The 22,025-nt window shown below is 45.8% G+C and overlaps 5 protein-coding genes across 5 annotated transcripts; 3 read left to right on the top strand and 2 right to left on the bottom strand.

Moving 5' to 3' along the window:
• The first annotated feature begins 3,747 nt into the window (after positions 1-3,747).
• On the top strand, positions 3,748-4,608 carry Sfp78E (Seminal fluid protein 78E). The gene is made up of 2 exons (XM_017084746.4): positions 3,748-3,906; positions 3,964-4,608. Exons 1-2 carry the CDS (start codon positions 3,792-3,794, stop codon positions 4,248-4,250), a joined length of 402 nt encoding a protein of 133 aa, XP_016940235.4. The 5' UTR covers positions 3,748-3,791; the 3' UTR covers positions 4,251-4,608.
• Positions 4,251-7,736, bottom strand: LOC108017636 (myosin-11). The gene is made up of 4 exons (XM_017084744.4): positions 7,579-7,736; positions 5,313-7,473; positions 4,966-5,094; positions 4,251-4,903 (listed from the first exon to the last, which is right to left on the bottom strand). Exons 2-4 carry the CDS (start codon positions 7,464-7,466, stop codon positions 4,667-4,669), a joined length of 2,520 nt encoding a protein of 839 aa, XP_016940233.2. The 5' UTR covers positions 7,467-7,473; positions 7,579-7,736; the 3' UTR covers positions 4,251-4,666.
• A 421-nt stretch (positions 7,737-8,157) lies between these two features.
• On the top strand, positions 8,158-14,015 carry Als2 (Amyotrophic lateral sclerosis 2). Its single transcript, XM_017084720.4, has 5 exons — positions 8,158-10,755; positions 11,299-11,917; positions 11,977-13,113; positions 13,211-13,362; positions 13,422-14,015. The coding sequence occupies exons 1-5, from the start codon at positions 8,427-8,429 to the stop codon at positions 13,643-13,645; spliced, it is 4,461 nt and encodes a 1,486-aa protein (XP_016940209.4). The 5' UTR covers positions 8,158-8,426; the 3' UTR covers positions 13,646-14,015.
• Positions 13,943-16,606, bottom strand: LOC108017623 (pyruvate kinase). Its single transcript, XM_017084721.4, has 2 exons — positions 15,734-16,606; positions 13,943-15,489 (listed from the first exon to the last, which is right to left on the bottom strand). The coding sequence occupies exons 1-2, from the start codon at positions 16,200-16,202 to the stop codon at positions 14,024-14,026; spliced, it is 1,935 nt and encodes a 644-aa protein (XP_016940210.4). The 5' UTR covers positions 16,203-16,606; the 3' UTR covers positions 13,943-14,023.
• A 4,703-nt stretch (positions 16,607-21,309) lies between these two features.
• Positions 21,310-21,827, top strand: Cpr78E (Cuticular protein 78E). The gene is made up of 2 exons (XM_036815450.3): positions 21,310-21,336; positions 21,402-21,827. The coding sequence occupies exons 1-2, from the start codon at positions 21,325-21,327 to the stop codon at positions 21,801-21,803; spliced, it is 414 nt and encodes a 137-aa protein (XP_036671345.3). The 5' UTR covers positions 21,310-21,324; the 3' UTR covers positions 21,804-21,827.
• The last annotated feature ends 198 nt before the right edge of the window (positions 21,828-22,025 follow it).

Below are 22,025 nucleotides of genomic sequence, written 5' to 3'. Positions count from 1 at the left end.
TGCAAAAGTAAGCACTCTACGTTCGGTTCCATAAATGGGTTAAGTCCCTTTAAATGTTTCGGCAGTCGCATAAAGCCAATTTCCTAATGACCGCGATTGTTCGCTTCAATCACGATCTCGCTATGCTATCTTCAAATCATCTCACAGGGATGCGGTATCATTGTATGCAAAATTCTAAAAGGGAAAATAAAGCGCACAAAGTCGTGCGCTAAATATAAAATTTAATATGGAACTTACACATGTTCTGCAGATGCTCCAAATGGCCCGACCGGGTCTTTCCCATTTGATGGTTCCCTGGGATCGGTTCTAGTTCGTCTCGAGTTGGTTAAAAGCTCTCACGCGGCTTAGACGTGGGGGGTTCCAGGCGACCGAGGGATTCGGGGTCATTTGCTGATTTTTTACGACTATTTCTATCTTAAAGATACAAGTTTATTTATGGCCGGGCTGTAAAGTGCGGCGAGTGTATAAAATGCAGGGAATGACATTGCAACACCCAGTAAGCAGGATCCGATCCGCATCCGAATCTCAGGCCAAATCAGAATGGAAGTGGCCCCTCCGGTGGGAGTGCGATGGGATGGGATGGATTCCAGGGAGTAGCTTCGGGAATGGGAACCACTGGCAGGGCACTAAACATGCCGCTCGAATGTGGGTAAGTTGGCTCGACTTTAATGTGCCTGGCCAGCTAAATGCAAACGCACCGAGGCCCTGAGTTCCAGGGCCACTGTGGGGGCCACCAACCATCACGTCTGAATGCTAAAAGGGTTCGGGCCACCTCGTTTCGCCCCCCGCTCCTTACTCCCGTTTTTTTCCGCTGATGCGCCTCATTAGGAGTGGCTGGAAACCAGTTCCTGGCCGGGGAGCAGGAGCAGGAGCTGCAGCAGGAGTTGCAGCCGTAGGACCCCAGACAATTGACAATTTAAACGAATTTCTTTCAAACACAGCACTGACATGGCCCGGCACAAATGACGAATAGTGGCGGATGCCCAAGCCAAAGTTTACGCATGAAATATGCACCACCAGGAGGCAGACCCGGCATCCTTACCCTCCTGGCCTGCGTTACCAGTCGTTTGTGCCCAGTTGCCAGTTGCCAGTTGCAAGTTGCAGCTCCAGGGACGCATGTATGAAGTGTCATTCATCTGGCCATAAACGCATTATTCAATATGCGAATTGCACTGACAAAAAGAAGAGGAGGAATGTCAACTCCAACATGTTTTATTGCTCCGTTTGGATAATCCTTTCAGTATTGATTGGCAGATCTTAGTGTTTAAGTAAATCATTAAAACTGAAACATTTAAAATTGTAAAATATAAAAATCATCTCTTCAGAGCACAGAATATCGCTGGTAACTTAGGTATAATCCAAGTTAAATTTCATATTTTCTTTGTGACATCTTAATCATATAGAAATGTGAGATAGAATTGACTATGAATAATGTTTAGACTTAGTTTTTAAGAATAAACGTTCTACGCCTTCTGCAAATTACAAGTTATTTAGCAGCTTAAAAGAAATTATAGGATTAAAATCCCATTATTTTTCACCATCTTAAGAGCAATAAGGGACATTTGTTTGCTAAATAGTTATAGTATGGCTTAAATCTCATGACCTGAATATTTTTTTCAGTTTAATCTGCTTTATTGGAGGCTCCAATCTACAGTAAGAACTAACATTTTAAGAGGTATTTCTTTAAGTGTAGTCGTACATAAGCGGGGGGCAGCAGCTAGACAAACGAGTGATCGGCAGACGGACAACAACAGCGGCATCAGTGGTATCACCAAGAACAACAACAACAACCACAGCCACAGCAACAGCACCACCAACAACAACGACGACGTCTGACTAAATGCCTCATACTGTGCGGGGTCTGCGGTTCAGGCTCCTTGACTATCTGTCCGCCGGGCCATCCGTCCGCTCGGTTTTCAAGGTTAACAAGTTGCATTTGCAATTTGGCACTAGGACTGGCTTTCGAGATTTGAGACCCTGGCTGGGAGAGAAGAAGGATCGTATCCCCAGACAAGCCTACAGTCGGACGGAGCTCGACATCGTCGCTCTGCGCCCCTGCGACCGCATCAATCGCTTTGGTGAGAATTAAATGTTTATGCCTTTTGTTTGGCCAGAAGCCCCTCTGCCCGCCAACTCCTTCCTCTTTAATGAGCGACCTGCTCAACACACAGAACCGAAATCAAAGAGCCAAAGAAAAGTACAACAAAAAGCACTCTGATCAATTCAAATGGACGAGACGATGCCCCATCTTTGGGGGCGAAGCTTTCAAGGGCCAGCATGAGGTAGGGAAATTGTATTTAAATAATAGAGCCCCAAAGGGGATCTATCCCGTGCAGCAGTCAAGTGGAATAAATGGGGACTTTAAATCGCTTCCAACGCATTTTTGAAAATACTTCTGGGGTTTTACTATAAATGACTTTGACATATACATATAACATTTTTTATCATGTTAAAAATATCTAAGTATTATCAGTTTTATTATTTAACCTTTAAAAATCTACGATGAATAAAACTAAAATTTTTTTTGTGAATGTGGTTGAGTAGAACTACGATATTTATAATTGTAATAATAAACAACTAACAAAAGGTACCATGTTTATTGAACTTAGATAACCAAACCTCTTATTAATCCTTACAACGACCAACCCAAAACCCATGTTTGGGATCATATTTTCCATATTTAGGTTTAAACCAATTTGTAGAAGATGTAATAAATACGGCAAGTTCTTTTCCGTCTTTCCAAAAAGTAAAGGAACCTTCTTCATGCCACAGGCTGAAGACTCAAAAGCATCGATTGCTACGAAGAGCATTGCAGTGAGGAGTCGGCAATAATACGACGCTGATCTATTATTCGCTAGATTGTAAAAATGTAAAAATCACGCTTTCGTGTTGTGTATAAATTGAATGCAATTTATAAATGTCCAGAGTAGAATTAAATCCCCAGCCGTCGGCACAGGCCACGATCGGGTGATGGTGATTTTTCAAAATAAACAACCTTGAGCCGAGGGCTCGGCAGCTCCGTAGCTCCGTAGCTCCATAGCTCCAGAGATCCAGAGCCGAGAACAATTGCCACGGCCCAGAGCAACAATAGACGGCAGCAGCAACAGCCCAAAAGGATCCGCCAGATCGGATCCCTTGGAGCCACAGATGAAAAATTGCGCCAATTGAATTTGACCAGCGATTGTGGTCGATTGCTCCTCATCGCGAGCTGGCTGCGGGAGGTGCTTTCCGTGGATCGGGGAGCCTGGCGTGGGGAGGTGGTAATCCACTGGGCGGTCGCTTAGTTTTCAACGCATTTATCAATACCCAAGTGGTTCGGCCCTCCCCCTACGAGCCCCTCCGGATCCCATTCCAGGCGTTGACAATGCCAAGGGCGGTGTCGGATGCCTTCGTTAAATATATTCGAGCAGAAAAGAAAAAGACTGCCGCCGTCTCTGATTGAAGATGAAGCCACAAAATCGATTTGCCACAGCTTACATCATTCATGGATGAGGTCTGCAAAACATTTGGCTGCTTAGAATTCGATTTTCCTGTTTCATTTAGGGAACTGTTTTGGATAGTACTTGCATAGGTAGGTGTGAACCACGTACAAATTAGGACAAAGGTGTGATTTATGGACAATCAAATTCTTAAGATCTACCATTCCTGTCCTAAGCAGTTACCCAACTTTTAAACTTTTTAAATGCTACGAATATTTAGCGAAATTAATTTACCACAGCACTTACACGGAACTCTTACCAAGAAAATCCAAAAATCAGTTATAAAAACAAATTCAACGGCAAGGACCAGCTATGAATGCTTCTCTACCCTTGTTACTAGTAGTGGTGGCTAGTTTATCTATTTCCGTGGACTCATATGGACACTTAAATGAGAACATGAATAAAGCGACTGTAAAAAAAACTAAGGGTAAATGTTGGTTTTATCTGCAAGCTCGTATGCATGTAAACGTTTACTTATCCTTAGATGGTTGGCAATGTGCCGGAGTAACCTGCCCTAAAAAGTTTACATCGTATTGTACAGTGACCAAGATTTTGAAGCCAACTGAAAAACTGCACACCGAACTTCTTATTTTATGCATGGATAACAAGAATAAGGCCAGGTGTGGTGTAACGCGAACTAGAAAAGGCGAAACAGAGCAACTTTTAGAAGTGGACGAAGATGGAAACACGCGATATTCGCAAAAAGAGAGTGTTACGACCATTGATGGTACAACGATTCCGAGGTGCCCATTCGTACCGCCAAAGCCATAATCGATTTCACACAAATATATATATTTTATTCTTCACATGGTATTTAACTTCTAAATATTATCGACTACAAAAATAAATATGTATTTTGTGACAACCAAATATGGTTTGTATATGTTCAATTTAGGAAAAATAGATATTTAACTTGGCATGTAACGTTCACATAGAAGTTGGAAAGTTTTAAATTAAACAAAAAGGTTTTACAAATAAATAAAGGTAACATATAAAAAACAAACAATGAATATTTCCACAATTTTACTAAGTAGGATCTAAGAGGATATTAAGATAATGGGACTAGGTTAAACACAAATGTTAATTGAGTAATTGCACATTTAAAAAACTAACAAAATTCGAGGTAAAACATTAAGTACTTCTTGTGAAACTTGTGAAAATTAGACTGAAAATTACATTTTGATAGTCTAAGAGTGCTCTGCCACTGCTCGAAGTTCCTCCATCAGGGAGGGCATGACCTCCCCTCTCTGCTGGTTCCGACCAGCTCTTAGCAGCCTGCTGAGCTCATCCATATCAGCCTGACAGGCGGTTACATCCTCGCTTAATTGGCACAAATTCGGTTGGCAACGCTGACTCCGCTCGATCAGCTCCAAAATGAAGCTGTTACGAGGGCGACAGGTCTCATTGGCGGTTTGTTGGACGAGCTGCGACGAGACAATTCAATTTTAATTATGGAAAGATTACAACTTTAAGTGGAGCTAGTTACCTTTTTGTAGTCATCAATCAGATTAGCCACCTCATGGGCTGGTTCCTGGGGTGTGGAGCTGGCCGTCGATTTACCCGAATCCGAGGCTTCAAAACGTGCTCGCTCCGCTGCCAATGTTTGCTCCAGATACTTCGGAAAAATAAATATTTATTTATTTTGAGTTACCCATTCTTCCGAACATTGCTTATAAGGTGCCACAGAAATCACTTCAACGCTAGTTGGTGTAAAATTTATTTTGATGCACATATGAAACCTACACTGAATGGACTCTGCGATTTTTGTGGCACCTACGTGTAGTACAGTTTGCATCTATTCGTCTTATATACGATTTAATAAACCTTTCTTACCTCGATTTTGGACAACGCTTGTTTGTGCCGTCCGCTTATCTCCGCTAGCTTAATTTTAAGCCCAGGTAATTCTTCAGCCTTTCGGTGGTTCACTCTCCCGTTTCGCAGTTCCTTTCGCAAAAGTTTAGCCAACTGTGGCCAGCTTTTTATGTGTGGCAGCCTTCTTCCCGTTTCCATTTCGAGAACTTGGCCGAGAGACCGCAAGCACTCAACTGCCTTGCGTTCCTCTCGCGTACTTTTCTCCCGCTCCTCGAGCAAGGAGTTAACCTGGCTTTGTAGCCTCTGTAAGTTTATCGAATCAGCGGAGTGAATCTCCAGATTCTCTTGGAATGTTTCCTTCAGCAGCTGTAACTCCAGCCGGTTCTGCTCGTCCTTGGCAAGACTCAATTGCTGGAGCTTCTGCAGTTCATCGTTTTGCCCAGCAAACAGTTCATTTAATTGCTCCAGTTCAATCGTCTTACGCTGAAGCTCTACCCGCATTTCCTGCTCCAAAAGTTGAGTAGCTTGCAGGGCATCTAGAAGTTGTATCCAGTCTGCTTCCATTTCGTTTGTGCTTTTTATCTTGGCGTCTTGCTGCTGCAGTAATTTTTGGAGTAGCGAAACTGTTTGTAATTTCTGGGTCTTGACATCGGCCAGTTGCAATTCCAAAGTCTCGATGCGTTGAATTAATATCGGATCCTTGAGGTCCGTTTGAGTCGCTTGGCACTGTTTAAATTCTTGCTGTCTCGATCGTTCGATCGATTTCAGCTGCTCTTGCCAAAGCTCAGCATTCTTGCTTTGGTCATCCATTTTGGACTCCGCTTTGGCTAAGGCTTTTCTAAGCTCATCGCATTGATCTGCATACTCTTGGAGTTTCTCCGTTAACTCACTTTCCTTGACGGAACTTCGCTGTTTTAACTTGCCAATCTCAATTTTCTCTACTTCCAATTGCAGCTTGGTCTCTTCGCACCTTAAACACATCTCGGCATACTGTCCGTGAAGAAGGTGGACTTTCTGTTCTAATTTTTGTAGAGTGTTTTGCGCCTCTTTCAAATTTTCTTTAAGGCATTCCTTTTCTATTTGCAAGGAAGCCAAGGAAATTGTTAAATTCTCCACCTGCTCCAGCTTAAAGGCATCGCTTTGGCGGAGCTGCGCCTCCTCCAAAAGTTGAGCCTCCAACTTGAACTCCAACTGTTCCAGCTGACGCTGCTGCTCCTCGCTTTGTTCCTTCAACTGGGACATCATCATCAACTCCGACTGAAGCTCGTTAAGAGAGTTCTTCAGGCTGGCAATTTCGCTTGTCTTGCTGTTGATCTCTTCATGATATTTCAGGCTATAGGAGTGCATGATTTCCATGCTGCTCTCCCTGGTCAACTTTTGCTGGTAGTACTGTTTTAGATCAAGGAACTCTTGTTCCTTGATCGCTAGCAGTTGCTCCTGCGTTTGCAGCGTCTCGTTCAGCTCGGCGATGACCTGGCGGAGCTGCTCCCGCTCGGCGGTGACACTGCGCAGTGCACTACTCTTAAGCTCTAGCTGGTGCTCCATTTGGCTCTTTAGGTCGAGCAGTTGCTTACATTTTCCCGTCATGTGCTTGCTCTCCAGCTCCATGCCAGCCAAGGATTGCTGCAACTGAGACAGCTTTTCGTCGTGCTCCAGGCTGAGTCTCTGAATATCGTCCAGAAGCATCTTTTTCTGCTTTCGGAGCACGTCAATCAACTGACGCTGATCCCGCAGGCGAGCCTCCTGTTGCTTCGCCTCAAAGGACGAGTCGGGTGATTCCGAGTCCGCCTTAAAGGACGATGTGCCAGGGGACCTTGGGGATCCCTGCTCTTGCTGCTTCTCCAGAGTGACGCACTTTGAGTGCAGCCGCATCGATTCCTGCTGCAGCCTTTGGTTCTCCATCAGATACTTGCGCTCCTGGGCGTATAACCGCTCCAGGGTCTCCAGCCTGCTGTGCTTCTGGGACTTCAGCTCCTGCTTATACCACTGCTCCGATTTCAAGAGTCTTTCCACTTCGCTGCGTGACCGCAGGAGCTCCTGCCGCACCAGAAACATCGATTGCTCCCGTTCCGGCTCTGTCCTCTTCCCGGGATCACCCCCTCCCTCGTCGCTGGTGCAGCTAAAGTGGCCGGAGTCATCAGCCAACGCTGCTGCGCCCTCGCAGTCTGAATCCATTGCCGAGCTGTACAGAAAATTTTATTTTGGGGGATGAGTTCGTGGCCAAAAACGAGTTTTGTAGGCGGATGCTGATTGGGCAAAACGGCTTAGCTTAACCACCAAAACGTACCCGTTTATGTCGCAGCACTGTTACTTAGGGTTAATTTTTGTGTTACATTTGAGTAACGAAAACAATTTAACGAGAAAACTACATTTTAAGCGAGTAAACAAAATCTGCAGAAAACTTTTTTCCCAAATAAAACAGCTGATAACAATTGAAGTATGACCATATTTTGAATAACAAAAAATGTAGGGCCGCAAGAAAAATACCAATTTAACTTGAATGCATTAACTAGTGGCGTGACGAAAGCAAGTACTATTAGAAATTATAAAATAAATAATAATAAGGAATTATTTTTTGTTGGGTATGTTATATGAATGGTACCGTAAGTGTACATAGGGCAAAACAGTATTTCAATAGTGAAGTAAAAAATATTCAATATGGAAAACTACCCAAAATGTTACTCTCTCAAAAAACAGCTTAACAAAGGTACGCAAATAATAAATTACACAAGCTATTAAGTATTAGCTTAACTTAACATCGATCACTTTTATCTTCGTTGCTTTATACTGTTTACAGACTGATAAGCATTCTAATCTTAAAAGTTTGAAGAGTACCCTTACTTAATAAATTCTAATTGTTCCTTAAAAGCGCTGGCCACACTCAGACCAAGAAACCATCACAAAAACATGAATTCTTATTAGCAAGTAAAAATCAAGTGAAAACAGACATTTTTCTACCGTGGCATCCAAAACAGAGTTCCATTTCGCGGCGTAGGATGTTTGATGGTGCCAATAGTGCCTAGCGGAGATCGGAGATCGTGCAGCATGTGAGAACGGCCAGCAGGCGAATCGTGCAATTGCGTCGTGTTACAAAACTTTGGCCCTGGTCAAATCCCCACCAACACTTTGCGCGTCATGGCCAGTGCAGCGGATGACTCGGCATCCGGGGGTCAGAAGGATCGGGAGTGCTTCGCCATCTACCACGAGGGAAGGACGCTGCAGCTCCACTGGCGCGGATTGCCTCCTCTGCAGCGGGCACCCGCATCGCGGATTTGCAGCATTGGCGAGGGCCTGCTCCTCCTGACCACCGACCACGCCCTCTACTCCGCCCAGCTGCAGGCCAACCGCGAGCACCTGGACATACAACTCTTGCGCACCGATGTGGTGGACATGGACTTCTGCTCCGGCAGCCGAGAGCTCTTCGTGGTTCTTTGCAACGGCTCTGTGCAGCGCCAGGCCACGGGATCTGGTCGTGATGTGGGTCACCCACATGCCTGGCAAACCCTCGGCTTCGATCCGCTGGAACTGCTCGCTGAGGGCGTTCGAATCCGGCGGGTTTGCTGCTCCGCCGAGGGCGTTGTCTTCGTCGGCTCTGCAGGAGAAACGTATGTTATGGGGAGCTGCGGAGAGGTCTTCAAGGCAGAGCAACAGCCCCGCCACATGCGTCTTTACGAAGAGGGCAAGGAACTGCTAGACCTGGCAGCCGGAAACGAGCACTTTGTGATGCTTGTTGCTCCTTACAACCTGGCCGACGATGTGCTTCAGCTTCCTGTGGCCAGTGGAAAAGAAGAGCCCGAGGACGAACGGGCTTCTGTGAAATCCCTTAGCAGCGACAACTCAGAACGCAGCTTTGCTGCCAACACGAGGCACCTGCTCCATCAAGGCTACGCTCTGCTTCACACCCAACTTTTCACCTTCGGGGCCTCCAACAATGGGCTTCTCGGCACCGGGGATCACATCCGAAGAGCCAATGTCATGCGCCTGCAGAAACTGGACAGCATGGGCGTTTGCAGCATTGCAGCCGGGTTGGAGCACACGGTGGCCCGCACCCTTGACGGGAGGCTCTACCACTGGGGCCTAAACAGTCATTCCCAGTTGGGTGAGGATGTGAGCTCGCCCATGGAAATAACCATATCGGATAACTCGGCGTCATTACCCATAGAACAAAACTCTGCGCTAGAGGCGACTTGCGGCGACTACCACACGCTGCTGCTAAATGCCTCTGGACAAGTACAATCCCTTCAGCCACCTCCTCCTATGCGACATCTGCAGCAATCCAGCACTTATGCCCAGACCCTCCTCCAGCTTCAGTTGGGCGCTGCGTGGCCACGGCAACTACGACTGCTCATGTCTTCCGGCGGATACACGTTGCAAAACCAAAGGCAGTTCCAGCGCCAGTACCACTACTACTTGAGTCATCTGCAATCACAGTTGCAGCTGCTGCTCAAGCACCGTCAGGCAGTCCAGTCCCTGGAAATCTGGCAGCGGCAATCGGAGCTAGAAGCACTTTGCATCCTCGGTCCACTGTTGGTGAACTGGGAGCGAATCCTGTGCCTGCTTGTGGCGACCTTGCATTCGTTGGAGGGCTTTTACCGGGCTGACTTCGTGCAAGCAGCCGATCTGCTGTTCATCTGCCACTACAAAGAATACATCGACTTGTTCTCCGGTTACACGAAGGCCTATTGCGATGTGTACTCGGTTAATGGATTTGGTGAGGCGGTGGCCGCCATTGCTGGACTTGGCAGCCCACTGCCTGAGCTCAACGAGGAGAGCTACGTCACACGGTTGTTTCAGCAACCGTTCAGTATCTACCAGCTGTTTGTCCAATTTATGGAGCTGCTAGTGAGGTCGCAACCGGAGTACGGAGAACACAGAGTGGCTTGGTCGGAATTCGCGCGACACAGTTGCATCAGCCAGGAGCTAGCCGTGAACACCAGGGATTTCTGGAGCAGCAACGATCGGAACCCTAGAATTGTTCAGTTCAGAAGGCGACAACGAAGGGTTATCCTCACGTCGGCCCTGGTGCCACTGAAACTAGTCACCTCTGGCATCAGCATATCCAGCAACAGCTTTATTCTGTTCTCAGACTTCCTCTGTCAAGTTGGCGGCAACTCGCTTTACTCCTATCCACTAACTACCCTGTGGGTGTGGACCGAAGGCGACCTGTGCCTGCGCTTGACAACGCCGGAAAAGACCTTCCTGGTGACAACGCGTTCGCAGGAAATGCGCAAGGTGTGGCTGGACCAGCTGCAATCAAGCATTGTTGCGTCCTTGGGCAGACCGCTCGGTAGTCCAGTGCCGAGTTCTCGCTCCACGGGTTACGAGTTTAGCCGGGAGCATTCGAAGTTCTCCCGGGTGAAGGCTTGCGGTACATGGAGAAAGGGCGTCCTTCACGGAAACTGCTATCTGGAGTATCCGGACGGTAGTGTCTACTGCGGGGAGCTGCAATATGGGGTCATTGAAGGTGAGATAATAATTTCAAATATTAATAGTTAAAACTAGACGAAATTGAACGAGACCAGTGTTAGCAAGAAAGAACGCCATAGTCGAGTACCTCAACTATCATATACCCGTTACTCAGCTACCAAGTTAAGTTGTTAACTAACGGTCCAATTAAAACCATTTTCGTGAAGCCGATGGATATTGACACTAAAAATTTACACTGAAAAAAATGTGATTTGTTGTCGTGACACTGCTGAAGTTAACTTTCGCTGCGCATTAATCTCTAGAATCTGCCTACTAATTCCCAACTTCCTAACTTTCCGAAATCGACGAGATTTTGGACGAACAACAATAAAGCCTCTATACAGAAGTAATATAAGTTAGAGAACTGTGAGATATCGAGAGCTTTACAAATAAGCTAAACAATCGAGGCAGAACGAAAATGTCTAATTTGCATACATATAATATCGTCATATGATTCTGATAAAGAATTCACTTCCGACCCTACAAATTAATTGAATGTCCCTGTTTGTAACAAACATATTTGCACAATGTCAATTCGCAGGGTATGGCAAGATGGTGATTCCGTCGTCGGGTCTGTATGTGGGCCACTTCAAGGGTGGTCGCTTCCACGGACATGGTGTTTACGAAATCCACAGCAAGGATACTCCGGAAAGCGAAGTGTACGAGGGAAACTTTTGCGAGGGCCTGTTTCACGGCCACGGAATGATGCGAAACAACCGATACATCTACGTGGGCGAGTACCAGGCCAATGCCCGCAGTGGATACGGTGTGATAGAGGACCTGGTTAGCGGGGACAAGTATATGGGGATGTTCGCGGACAATAAACGATCTGGAATTGGCAGCTGCATCACCAACCGCGGCGACTACTTCGAGGGCAGCTTCTCCGGAGACGATCTGATGGGCAGTGGAGTTGCGGTCTTTGAGAACGACTATTACTACGAGGGCGAACTCACGCTCCACGGCCCCAACGGACGAGGCGAGTATTACATGCCCTGTGGAGATGCCGGTGGAGGAAGTGGATGTATAGCGACCGGGGAGGCGGACGACACCTGCGAGCTAATCGGCAACAAGATGTTCGGACAGCTTAGTGGCACCTGGGAGACAGTGCGCATTCAGGCTGGCGAACTGGTGCTAAATCGGCGCTTTCCTAAGTACCCCAGGTGAGTCAACGAGACCACATAGATTTTTTTAAAACTGAAAATATTATATTTATCTTTAGCTCCCTTGGGCGCCAAGTGGTGGATCACAATCGCAAGTGGCGCTCGCTGTTTAACAACTTCGAATCGGACTTGGCCAATTGTACGTCCACCAGCAGCAATTCCAGTGTCAACTCATCAGGAGGCACCCTCAGAAAATCCTCGAAACCCACACTAAGCACGGCTCAAATCTGGAACTGCATATCGGTGTACATGAGCAAGCAAAGGGCTCGGGAAGGAGCCAAGCCCGGTAACTACTTTAACAACATCCTGCTCAGTCTGCCGCTTCCGCAGAAGACGTCTTCTCCACTGGCAAAGGCACGAACCACCACAAATACACTGAGCAAGCTGCAAACGGAGGCTGCATCGGCGCTGGACTTTCTGGGATTCCCACCACGTCGCATCCACTCCCAAGAGACTCTTAACAGCAAGCCAGGTGCATTGCATAGGGCGGATAGCTTGCTTTCCATGGGCCACAATACATCTCGGGACCTGGACACCAGTAGTTTGACCAGTTTTCAGTTGGACCAAAGCCTGCTGAACAGCACTTTCAATGGCGATGAATCCAGCACGCTCAACGAAAGTTTTACCAAGCTAAGTCACAGCAACAACAACAGCATCTCGAAGCACATAAACAGCAGTGATTGCTCGATTACCTCAACAACATCCACGACAAGTGCAATGCTGGAACAGGTGCCCAGTTTTGGAATGGCTTCGGTGCTCACGGAGCAGGATGTGTCCTCTATACGATTGTACCTGGAGCAAGCCTTCAAGGACCGGCATCATCCGCTGTACGCTTTAAACGAGCGCATAGCGAACTGTTTCCACTACTCGTATGGCTATTGGAAGGTTAAGCCCACTCCGATCTTGGCTAAGCAGGCCATGAGAGAGTGGGAGTCCATATCGCGCCGCATTTACCGGTTTGTGCGCAAGATGTTTCCAGCACTGCCTGAGGAATATTGCCACATGGAGGGCAGCAGGGAGGTTATATCGCATATTACCCTGCTTTACCCACTTGTTCTGTCGGAGGGCATCTATTCCACCCTGTTTGTGCTGTACGCGAATAAGTACAGCCGGAAGGATGAAATGTATCGGCAGAATCTTAATCTAGCGGAGAAACTTAAGGACCAGGAGCTCGTTGAACTTATGGGCCACGAGAGGTACAAAAAAATAAGAACTATTGATACTGCTCAACTATTTTGTTATATTAATGACATTATAAGTTAAATACAATATTAAACTGTATTTTGTTTTCAGTTTCCTCCACAATGTGATGCTGGACCCCAAGTTTGAGGAGTCCGTCCAGACGTTAAAGGAACTGCAGGAGAAGTTTAGTCCCCAGGACATGTTGACTGTGATACAGCGCAGCACGCAGCTGCTAACCGAGGCCTACGAGCACGCCATGGCTGGTAAGTTTTTATTGACATATAACTCCGAGACAGTGTTCATTAATTTAATCCATTTACAGCCAATGCCGCCCAGCTCAATGCGGACAACATGATTCCGCTCACCATGCTTACTATGCTGCGCGCTGCGGTTCCCCACTTGGGTGCGGAGTTGGCTCTGCTGGACGATCTGACGGGTGGACCCAATTTCCAGGCCGAAATGAATGGAATGGCGGGCTACTGCTACACCACACTGAAGGCTGCCTATGAGCACGTAACCTCAAGGGCTCTGCAAAAGAATCCCTGAGCGTTCTTAGCCCAAAGATAGCAGTTGTTATATTGTTTTCCTCATTGTTAATTCGATAAATCGAAATTCCCCCTATCAGATTCTTAAGGCTAGGCAATCGTTACATCCCGAAAAGAGAATATTTAACTTTTTTGGGGCACTATAAAGTTGAAGCGCAACTGTAGATTTCCCGTTTATAGTCTGTACATACCTTCCAAGACAAAATTCCCTTATAGAGTTACGGGTATCAAATCTGTACAGAAGCTAATGGTTATATCTGTGTAGAAAATGTGTATCTATATATTTATGTATGTATCTGTTTTGTATATTCTAGGCCAACGCATTAACATTCCAATTACTCACCAAACCAAATAAATAATCTACACACATATATGGGATCTAAATGACCTCAATGTCCTGGAGGGTCTGACGCTTTTGGTCTTGGTCCACAGAAAACAGAATGTCCGCCATGTGTAGGGCGAAGTTCGTCTTGTCCAGCTTGTAGATTACATACTTCTCGGGAAAGGTAGTGCCCTCCTCGAAGTTATACACCAGGATCACATGATCGTTCTGCTTGGCGATCTTCTGCTTCACCAAGTAGGCCAATGCATAGATGGCCTTTCGATAGACGTTTCGCCGATGCGTTATGAAGCACTTTGTGCGAAATGGGAGCATTGTGACGTTGTGGTACATCGAAACATAGTCCTCAGCGGAGCGCATGTGGCTGACGAAGAGGATGGGAGCCTGCGGTCGGAAGTGGGCGATCTTCTGCACCATTCGAGTGGTAACCCCGATCACGACGATGGACACCGCATGAACCTCCATGGAGGCGGTTACTACGGCTCTCGCCAGGCTATCTGCTCCAGTGTGGGAACGATCGCAATACGGAGTGCCGGCCAGTGCCACTGGACAGATCTGCTGGAAGATGGCGTTTTGCAGGAAGCTGAAGTAGATGGTGTTTTTCGGCTGGGGACATTTCACCACGTACTTGTCCGGATAGTAAAAAGTGTAGTAGTAGTGCGCCGGGTCCACCCTAAGCTTCTGCTCGTCTAAAAGGCGTGGATCGAAAATAATGGGCTTTTTCGAAGCGTAGGCCAGCTGCATGAAGCACTCGGCGTCGGGACACAGGTGCATGATGTCCGGAATAATCGCCGGCTGGGCCAGTTCCACCAGGAAGCCATCGTAGCGCTTGGTGGCCCAGTTAAGCTCCCCTTTGCAGCCCTGGATCTCGTTCAGAACCACTCTGGCGTACAGCCGCATGCCATCGCAGTGCATGACGGTCATCGCGTGCTCCAAATCGTCCAGGTACTTCGGAGTGCCCACGATATGCGACACCACCACATTTAAGCCGACCTCTCGGGCAAAGGTCAGGTCCTCCAGCTCCTCGTACGAAACCCGGAATCGAGGGCACCTGGCCGGAAACAGGACGGGCATGTGGGCGTACAGCATCCCTCCTCTGGCCACACAGCACTTGAGGTGATCCGCGTAGATACTCCGCACCATCAGCTGGATATCTTCGCCAATCAGGATGAAGTCCAAGCTCTGAACATCGACGATCAAAAAGCGCGCGTTCACATATATTACATCCGAGCTGCACCGGTCGGAGTACTCCCGATCCACGGTCAGGATTATCCTTTGGCCCCGCACCAGTTCGACGGACGTCTTGCCTTCCTGCCGGAACTGAGTGCTGAAACCACCGGTGAACTGGTGCCGCGGCGATATTTTTACCATTACTGAGGACGCTACCGGAAAGCCCAGCTCTTTGGAAACACTGATCTCCGCCTCCCGCAGCTTCACAATCAGGCTCTGGTTGTCATGCTGGGTACCCACGGAAAGATTGATCAGGAAGCAACGGACTCCGCTTACTGAAAAGGATTGGGATGTATGAGAATCGGAAAATGGTATTGCAATGGACAAAAAAGTACATTTTGATTTTCTAATGCATTTCTTTGGTTCTATGGTAGCCAGTGGATTGGCAGAAATGAAGTATTATTTTTTTGGATTATCTAACGTGTTTAATATGACCTTGGTGGTTAAACTAGAGACAATCTCAAACTCTCTTATTTTGAACAATTGCAATTTATAAGCGATATCAACAACCAAACTTACGAAGATAACTTTTGAGTTCAGTATCACAGTTCTGCATCGCCGAAAGTTCGACGCACTTGCGGTTTTCGTTCGGATCGGGGGCTAGTGGAGTTGTCAGGATCTGGAAACCCTTGAAATAGCCGTGCCAACGGTCCTCCTCGAAAGGGATTTGGCACAGGTCCTCGCTCAATTCCTCGAAGTCAAGTTCCTCCTCCGAACCCGTGTCATATAGCTGGTTGAAGGGCGAGACCAGGGAATACTTGGAGCGGAGGACCAACATCTCGCTTCCGACCCGGTTAATGCTGCCGTCGTCATCCTGGCCCAAAAGGTGGTAGAAAGTTTTCCGCCGCTGCATGTTCCCCAGCTTCTCCTTGGCCTTCTGCAACTTCTCCACATCCACGGCTATGATGCGCAGTCGGGTGAACATGTTGTCCATTAACGACTCGACGGTCGAGATCTTCCCCTCGTAATGATCCTCTCTTTCGTCCATGGCTCAATTTGATAGGAAATTTAGAAAGAATAAGCAACAGTGATATTGTCGAATTTAATGGAGAAACTGTGACTTTGTAAATTCCAATTAGTTTGAAGTTATTCCATTCAAAGTATGATAGAAAAATCTTGTAGTGTTATGCATGCATAAAAATAGTTTATTCTCGATCTAGATCGAATAATTTGATTTGACTGAATCAGATTATGTATCACCATTTATGAATAATAAAAGAATGACAATTCGCATTTCTCTACATTTTTTTCGTGATACTAGCAACTATTTACGAAAGTTACTTTTAAACGATCAGATGAATTTTCTAATTGGCTTTGCATAGCCATTTAGTAATGGAAAAAGTTTAAACACAGTGATGCAATTCAACTATTTCAGCCTTTCCTTTATTAAGTCTATCTACTATTGATAATTATAAATTATAATTATAAAGCTTTAAGTTAAATATTTTAAGTAAAGTATTTTAGCTCTCTAAGAAAATATTATTCCAAAATTGATAATTTAAATTGTTGCGTATAATAAAGTAAACATATTGAGTTGTACCTAAGTTGAATGAATAATGAACGATCATCTAACTCCATAAATATCGTCTTGACAAAGTTGTGATTTGATTTATGAACGAATGCCACAAGAGCCCTAGCAGTGCAATATCGTTCGGTTTGGGTTGATGATGATGATAAAAATATGCATATTGGTCAAAAATGTATCTACACATATTGTCCATGGTAAGTACATATATATAAGCAAGCATAATTTAATCGTTTCCACTGAATTACTCCCCCAGCTACTTTATTCCAGTAGCTGTAGACTCAGTCGGAGATTTAACAATTGCGTATTGGTTTCTGTAATAGGTGGCAGTCATAAGATCAGCTATGCAATTACATAATTTCGTTTGGGATGCAGCTAGTTATCCGCGTTATGTCCTAACCAAATCGACCTCCTCCGAACCCAGGCCTTTGTTTATGTCTAGTTTTTCCTGCCCTTTTGCCACCCATGCATTTCCCATTTCTACCCAACAATTTTTTTTTTCTTCTTATAAATTCTCCAGCGATAAAAGAAACCGCAATTCGAAGCGCAGGTAACTTTAGTTTTTTGTTGCCGCTGCTGTTTCTCATTTTTGTTTATTTCCGTAATTTATTTGCCTGTTTTGCCCGAAGGCGAAAATGTTAAATTTAGCATCAAGCGTCAAGTGAAATGTTTACAATGTGAGAGAAAGTTAAATGGAAAAGCAGGGGGCGGTTTTCCGTTTGGGAAAAGAGGGAGCCCTAACTAAGCGTTTTAGAATCTTTTCGGAATCTTGTTTCAGCGGAGGCCCAGCACTTGAGCACCCCGAGTTCCGCTCGAGGAAAAAGGGAAAACATAAACATCCAGGAATGTTTAGAGAATAAAAACGTTCATACTCGCTGCTCTCCTTTTTTTGTGTATTTCCCCCTTTGTTGTTTATTTTCACCCGCCAACTGACGGATACACCGGCTGACTAAGACTAAGGCCCGTACCCCCATGCCCGGACACGAACACGGACCCGGGGTGGGGATACGGCTGGAAGACTGGGTGTGGCCGCAGCCATGTTTAGACTAAGCAGCCGATCATCGCATTGTGGAAAGTGTAGAATTCTTCCCGCTCGACTGCGAAAACCGCTTGAACTTTGACGCCGAACTGCACTCATCGATTCGTTTTCCCCTTTCTTTTTTGTCCGATTTTAGACACGGATTTTTCTATGCCATGGGGCGTGGGCTGGTGGGTGGTGGGAGATGGGAGGTGGGATGTGGGTGGTGGGTGGTGGGGCTGCCCATCTGCTGCCATTGAGCAGCAGCATAAATTGCCTGGCTCCTTGGCTCGCGATCGGACCGCTCGGATCTGCACTTGAGAGCAGCCATTCATCGGGCGCTCGCTCCCTCTCTTTTCAATCTTCTAACGCCCTCTCTTTCTTCCCGAACAGTGCCGTCTCGCTCCCTCCCCCACTCATTTCGTGAATAGAATTTTCTAAATGTCTTTGAGTTTTCAAAATTTTGGAGCGTAGGTGCAGTGCGTCGCGAAGCGTCAGCGTGTACGGTTCGCTTTTAAGATTTCAAGACAATCCCCAAGCGATCGGAAAACCACACAGTAATTAAGGAAAGTTTCCTCACCTGAGCACCTGAAGAAATCAAAACCACGGTGTGCCGTCTAAAATCATTATAAAATATATGTATTACAATTGACATGAGTTGCGATCAGTGCCGGCAATTAGGGTTCCGACCACAGGATCTCCTTCAAAGACTCCGCACGGAAGTGGGCGTTTTTCGGCCCCTGTTGCCAAGTACCAAGATGAACCACACCCACACAGATACACACACACAGTGACGATAATTTTTCATCTTTCCAATATCCCACTCGACTGGCAAAATTTCGCTTTTGCCGTTTGGCTAAAAATATTTAAAAATCCAAAAATCCACTCGTGGCGCTGGCGAACGCTTCAACCTACTACGGCCGCCTGTTTTTCATAATTTTCAGTTTTCAGTTTTATTTATTTATCCTATACATACTCGCACGTCCGCACATATTCCTCTCTGGCTGTCTGTCTTTTTGTTTTCCGACCGCCGAAAGTTTTGCGCTTTTTGCGCTGCCCGTTTCATTTGGCATGTCGTCGTTTTTGTTTATCGCAGCCCCACCGATTTCCCGGCTTTCCCAGCCGCCACCCTTGGCCGTGCAGTTTCTGGCCGAATTTTCCCACATTTTCGTTTTCGTTTTCATCTTTCGCGGCCTTTGTCTCCGCGCGGAGACCGATTTTGGAGTAGGTGGATGGCGCTCTTAATTGCCAGCCCCGTGAAACAAATCACAACTTAATGGGCAGCCTCCTCCCGAGTGGCTTACAACTTCCTTGCCCAGATATCTTTATAAATATATACGTATGTGCGCATAGTTGGCATCGGAAGACAGCTGTGTGCATTGGCAGATGCCATCAGCATCATCATCGTCGTCGTCCATCCCGTCCATTGCGTATGTGGGGGAAGTCCATAAAAAAAGAAACCAAACCAGCACACAGTTATAAAAATAAAGCTATTTTCGTATGGCCCGTGCATATAGACTCTCGATCATTAGACAGCGGCGCTGATCAGCAGCCCAGCCGCCTCTTGGCACAGTTTTCCAGAGCACAGATTGGTCCATAAATCAATCGAACCAAATTAAATTAATTCAATTCCTAAGCAAGCAAGACACACGAACCAATCTCATCACGGTGCCATGTGTTCGCATCGGTGTGTCTTGAACATGCTAAAAGTGTATACCTAAATTCTAGTCGATTTGTCTTTTTCCGCTTACTGGCGTTTTATTTGAACAACGACAGGAAAGGGAAAAAGGCGTATTTACTATGAGTTTGTCCAACGATTGTCAGGTGATCAACCAGTGCATATATAGGAAAATATCCTCCACCAACTGGCATCTTTGAGGATATATTTTACCGGACTAATCAAAGTCAACCGATCCAACGACGCATGCAACTCATTTGTCGGCTCATTTACAGTCATTATCATAAAAGTCATTAGCAGCCAACAAAAAAATTCCCAAGCCAGGCGAAGAACTCTAATTCAATTTAAAGATAGGTTCTTTAATCTTTTCTGCAGAGCTTTTGATGGTTTAAAACTATATGAAAACTCGTATACCTATCTTTTACTTATTGAATTCCTAAGCAAATGGGCAACACCCAATGACTAATTTCCTTAAGTTACAAAAATACGGAACACGTATTCAAAATCATAAAACGAACCAATTTCAGGGCTTCTGCTTGCCCAAAAATATTTTGAAATCAATAACCAAAATAAGAGAAAATAAAAATCGTTTTCAGTACTCATATTTTCAGTAATTTCTGATTTCAGTTTTTCAATTGCTCAACATTTAATCGGAATTTTTGAATTTCGATTAATGATGAATTATTTCACAACCCGAACAAAGAAACAATACTTGCCAGATTACCCTGGTACGAGAGATTTAACAAATTGCTTCACCCGCCGGGAGCAGATCCAATTCAGATCCAAATCGGGGCATTCTTCGACATTGCTGTAGCATTTCAAATGAAACGAAAATTAAATGTAAAATTTATTGTTGCATAAACAAAACGCGAAGAAACCGACCGCATCCAAATCGAACGATGCGTATGTGGCACCTTTAAGTATTCTGCCCCTGCCCGAAATGGCTGCACCCTTCCACCCATCCCATCCCATCCCATCCGCCGACCATCTTCCTCCTCATCCCACCCCCATCTCCACCCTATTGGCCCCCAACATCTTCATCTGACCGGCTGCTATGTGGAACGCGTATAATATGGTCGGCTGGAGAGGATGGAGAACTTAGTGCTGCCTCATGCCCAGTGGCCAAAAATAACATCAATGAGGGCAAACGCGGCGACGGACGCCGTGTGTTTGCTTTGTTTATAGTTTTCGTGTAAACAATTGCGAGCGGAAAAACCGATCCCGGCATGTTCTCGTTCGAGAAAAATCGAATCTGGAAAATGCCCAAAAAGTAGAAAATCGAAGAGGTTGCTGAAATCGAACTGAAGAGCTTTGAGAGAAGTAGCGAGGGCAACCGCGTCGATACATTTAATAGGCATTATTTTTCACAACTAGAAAGAATATTACACTAAAAGAAAATGTAAACCAACCATTTCAGGACATTCTTTTAATAAATTTTAACGTATTTTAGTAAGCTTATTATGGAGTGGTATGAATCTTAAGTAGAACTCCTTTTTGCAAAAGTCCATACTCAAATTCTCTCGAATTCATATTTTACTCATTTAAATGTTATGATATCGCAGATGAGCGAATAAGACCCTACCCGGGGTCGAACATAAATTAAGATTCTCAAATTGCAGGCCGAAATTCGAAATTGCAATGGGATGGGATGGAAGATGGGCCTGGGTAAGAAGCTTGCTCTTTAATTAATTCTTAGAACGGGTTTCAAGTAAATACCCGTGGATTCATAATGTACATATTGTACGTATGTAAGTAAGTGTCTGGATATTGGCCGATAACCGGTAAGCAAGGCGACCGCAATTCCAATTCCATTTCATTTTTGGCGATATAAAGAGCTGTCTTCGCCGACTCGGAGTCAAATCAAGTCAGCTTCCCATCCAGACAGCAGCATGATCAAGATTGTGAGTATTGCAGCATCGGGAGATGACCGCTCCGAGGATTACCCCATTCCAAAATCTCTTGCCAGGTCATCATCTCTTTGGCTCTTTGCCTGGCGGTTGCTCTGAGTGCTCCAGTGGACCACGTCAGCTCCACCACCCAGCCACCGGTGGCCATTCTCGAGTCATCCCACGAAAAGCACGAGGACGGATCCTACAACTTCTCCTACCTCGGCGAGGACGGCACCCACCGGAGAGAGGAGGCGGTGGTCAGGAACCAGGGCACCGAAAATGAGTACCTCGAGATCAGCGGCTCTTACTCCTACTTCGATGCCACCGGGAAGGAAGTAACCGTCAACTACAAGGCCGATGACCACGGATTCGTGCCCGAGGGTGGAGCCATCCTTCCTCAGATTTCCCTGGCCGCCAAACAGGTCAGCGAGCAGGTGTCGCAGCCAGATCTTGATTACGATAAGCCTCCTAAGGTCTAATAAACAAATGGCGGAAATGGAACTACATTTTCTAATGTTTTCTGTAAACTTGGGGAAAAACCATAGGTTATATTGCTGACAAATTTTAAGGAAGGGTTTCAGTCAATTTTTCTCTAGTCTGCGATCAAATTTACACAAGTTGTTATCTTAATGGGATGGACATCTTTTTACATATATTAACTACTTGCCACCATTTAAACCATTTAGACCATTTAAAATAAA

The sequence above is a fragment of the Drosophila suzukii genome, chromosome 3 (genome assembly GCF_043229965.1).
Source record: "Drosophila suzukii chromosome 3, CBGP_Dsuzu_IsoJpt1.0, whole genome shotgun sequence".
NCBI lineage: Eukaryota > Metazoa > Arthropoda > Insecta > Diptera > Drosophilidae > Drosophila > Drosophila suzukii.
The sequence above is the reverse complement of the archived record's forward strand: the minus strand, read 5'-3'. Positions and strand labels throughout refer to the sequence as shown.

What these genes read in the sequence shown, in the direction of transcription:
- Sfp78E (XM_017084746.4), top strand. Translation starts at nt 3,792, where the DNA reads ATGAATGCTTCTCTACCCTTGTTACTAGTAGTGGTGGCTAGTTTATCT. An exon ending in GACTGTAAAAAAAACTAAGG is followed by an intron (nt 3,907 to 3,963) that starts GTAAATGTTGGT and finishes ACTTATCCTTAG; the next exon opens with ATGGTTGGCAATGTGCCGGA.
- LOC108017636 (XM_017084744.4), bottom strand. Translation starts at nt 7,466, where the DNA reads ATGGATTCAGACTGCGAGGGCGCAGCAGCGTTGGCTGATGACTCCGGC. An exon ending in AAGCGTTGTCCAAAATCGAG is followed by an intron (nt 5,095 to 5,312) that starts GTAAGAAAGGTT and finishes ATTTTTCCGAAG; the next exon opens with TATCTGGAGCAAACATTGGC. An exon ending in TGATTGATGACTACAAAAAG is followed by an intron (nt 4,904 to 4,965) that starts GTAACTAGCTCC and finishes GTCTCGTCGCAG; the next exon opens with CTCGTCCAACAAACCGCCAA.
- Als2 (XM_017084720.4), top strand. Translation starts at nt 8,427, where the DNA reads ATGGCCAGTGCAGCGGATGACTCGGCATCCGGGGGTCAGAAGGATCGG. An exon ending in GAACTTATGGGCCACGAGAG is followed by an intron (nt 13,114 to 13,210) that starts GTACAAAAAAAT and finishes TTTTGTTTTCAG; the next exon opens with TTTCCTCCACAATGTGATGC. An exon ending in CTACGAGCACGCCATGGCTG is followed by an intron (nt 13,363 to 13,421) that starts GTAAGTTTTTAT and finishes ATCCATTTACAG; the next exon opens with CCAATGCCGCCCAGCTCAAT.
- LOC108017623 (XM_017084721.4), bottom strand. Translation starts at nt 16,202, where the DNA reads ATGGACGAAAGAGAGGATCATTACGAGGGGAAGATCTCGACCGTCGAG. An exon ending in TGAACTCAAAAGTTATCTTC is followed by an intron (nt 15,490 to 15,733) that starts GTAAGTTTGGTT and finishes AATCCTTTTCAG; the next exon opens with TAAGCGGAGTCCGTTGCTTC.